At 41.7% G+C, this 1,785-nt stretch overlaps 2 protein-coding genes across 4 annotated transcripts in view; both read right to left on the bottom strand.

Moving 5' to 3' along the window:
- The window catches only part of mrps2 (mitochondrial ribosomal protein S2), a 4,708-nt gene extending 4,046 nt beyond the window's left edge, over nucleotides 1-662 (bottom strand). Inside the window, exons 1-3 of the mRNA XM_017431262.3 lie at nucleotides 508-662; nucleotides 233-325; nucleotides 33-153 (exon numbers count right to left, since the gene is read on the bottom strand). Of these exons, the coding sequence (XP_017286751.1) occupies nucleotides 33-153; nucleotides 233-325; nucleotides 508-532 (239 nt within the window). The 5' untranslated portion in view covers nucleotides 533-662. The remainder of the gene's footprint in view (nucleotides 1-32; nucleotides 154-232; nucleotides 326-507) is intronic.
- A 127-nt stretch (nucleotides 663-789) lies between these two features.
- Nucleotides 790-1,785, bottom strand: part of ppp1r26 (protein phosphatase 1, regulatory subunit 26) — a 9,931-nt gene continuing 8,935 nt past the window's right edge. The window contains exons 3-5 of one of the 3 annotated variants that reach the window (XM_017431263.3): nucleotides 1,472-1,586; nucleotides 1,275-1,336; nucleotides 790-1,199 (exon numbers count right to left, since the gene is read on the bottom strand). In XM_017431263.3, the coding sequence (XP_017286752.1) occupies nucleotides 1,181-1,199; nucleotides 1,275-1,336; nucleotides 1,472-1,586 (196 nt within the window). In that variant the 3' untranslated portion in view covers nucleotides 790-1,180. Of the gene's footprint in view, nucleotides 1,200-1,274; nucleotides 1,337-1,471; nucleotides 1,587-1,672; nucleotides 1,722-1,785 lie in introns of those variants that run through there. The other 2 variants (XR_005234008.1, XM_017431264.3) reach the window with 2 other exon arrangements.

Here is a 1,785-nt window from a genome sequence, read left to right as displayed (position 1 = left end):
GGGGGCATTGATTTAAGCATCCTGAAACCAACCTGTGTCTGCAGGTGTTCTTGTGACCCAGGTGGACTCTGGCATCGAACAGATCCTTCAGGGAGAAGAGCTCCGACACCCGGAAAAAATCCGGTTTCTCCAGCGGCAGCTTCAAAATTTGATCTGGATGGAGGAGAATCACCGAGAGGTCATGATGTAAATAATAACACACGCAGCAGGCTGTTAAAGGCTTAAAACTGACCGCTAACATCGTCCTGTTGGGTCTGAGGGAGTGAAACGGACGAAGCAGTGACAAAGTGCTGTCCGCTCAGTGCGGGTCGGAACCGACACAGACCTGAAGATACGAACGTCACAACTCTGATTACCGCTGACATTTAGCTTTAGCTGTAGGTAAACTCAATATGGTGCTTTATTAGTAACAAACAGACTAAAAAGGAAAAAAAAACATTTAAAATAATAAATTAGACTGACGGAAGCATAAATATTCAATTTTAACTTTTGAGCGTTTTGTCTTACCTTTGGTAAGTGCCCGAGCCGCCATGCTTCCTGCTGCAGAAGGTCAGCACACTGCGCATGCGCGCTTGTAGTTTTTTGTATGCCGTAAAGTACGGAAGCCGTAAAACGTCGTGTCGTGACAGTTCCAGCTGAAAACTACAAGACTCATAATGCCACGTTTTTTTTTTAATTTGAACTACTTTATTGAACAACGGAATGTCATCGTGACATTTTTTTATTCCAATGATTAAAGTAAACAGGAAAAAAAAAAAGTTAAAATAAAACATTTTGTTCTAAAAATAAAATCCTGCTTGCAACTTGTGTCCAGAAATAAAAAGTAAAATATATAAATAATGGGACTCTGGTAATATTGAAAAAGATAAACAAAAGCCCATAACTTGCCAAGCATTAGCAGCAACAAAAACTAAAAAACAAAAATATAAAACACTCTAAACTCTCCTTTCACTGGATATTTTAAACTTGAACTCAAGATTATATCTTATCTGTTTTTCAAAACCAACAAAAAAACTGCGTAGCTGAAGAACCAAAATCAGAAAGATAAACGTATCCATCAGATTGAGATGCCGAAACTCGCAACAAACCTTATTTAACCGTAAAGTCAAAAGAGTGAAATAGTTCCTAAGCAGCACTGAATTATCCAACATGCCAGGAAACACGACGACGTCACGCTGGTCTACAGGTGTGCCTCCCTCCTGTAAAGGACAAAAACAGTTAAAGAGCTTTTGTTTAACTTTCTTTCTCTGGGTGAACTCGTGCACTTTCCATACCTGTTGACCGAAAGAAACTGAAGCTTTCTTTTGACGTGTGGCAAAGTCCAGCCGCCGTTCCCCTGGAAACGTGGTTACACAGCACACTTTAACATATCGCGTCCCACTTCCACATCATGTCAGACTTATAGCTCGCATTTCACGGCATGGATTTGGACCGTAAACACCAACCCTAGATGATGATTGGATAATTGTACCTTCTTCCATTTTCCCAGCAGGTTGCCGGTGCTGAACGTGGTGCGTCTCTCCTCTGAGGTGAGAGCTATGCACGGGTGGAAGGTGATCCCAGGATCGATGGCTCTGCACAGAGACCTGAATGAGGCAGAGCACAACACCCGTCAGACCAACCCCAGCTCCAAATCTGTACATTTACAACTGTACGGTTATAATCAACGTGCCATAAACGAGAAGACCCACTGTTGCTCAGACTCCACGCTTTATTTCACACTGAAAAGATACAGCAAAGTTGTCGTTTTTTTATTTTTATTTTAATGAATAAAAGGCGGGGGGG

Source organism: Kryptolebias marmoratus, linkage group LG14, assembly GCF_001649575.2.
Source record: "Kryptolebias marmoratus isolate JLee-2015 linkage group LG14, ASM164957v2, whole genome shotgun sequence".
In the NCBI taxonomy this organism is placed as follows: Eukaryota; Metazoa; Chordata; class Actinopteri; order Cyprinodontiformes; family Rivulidae; genus Kryptolebias; species Kryptolebias marmoratus.
This window is presented reverse-complemented; position numbering and strand designations above follow the sequence as displayed.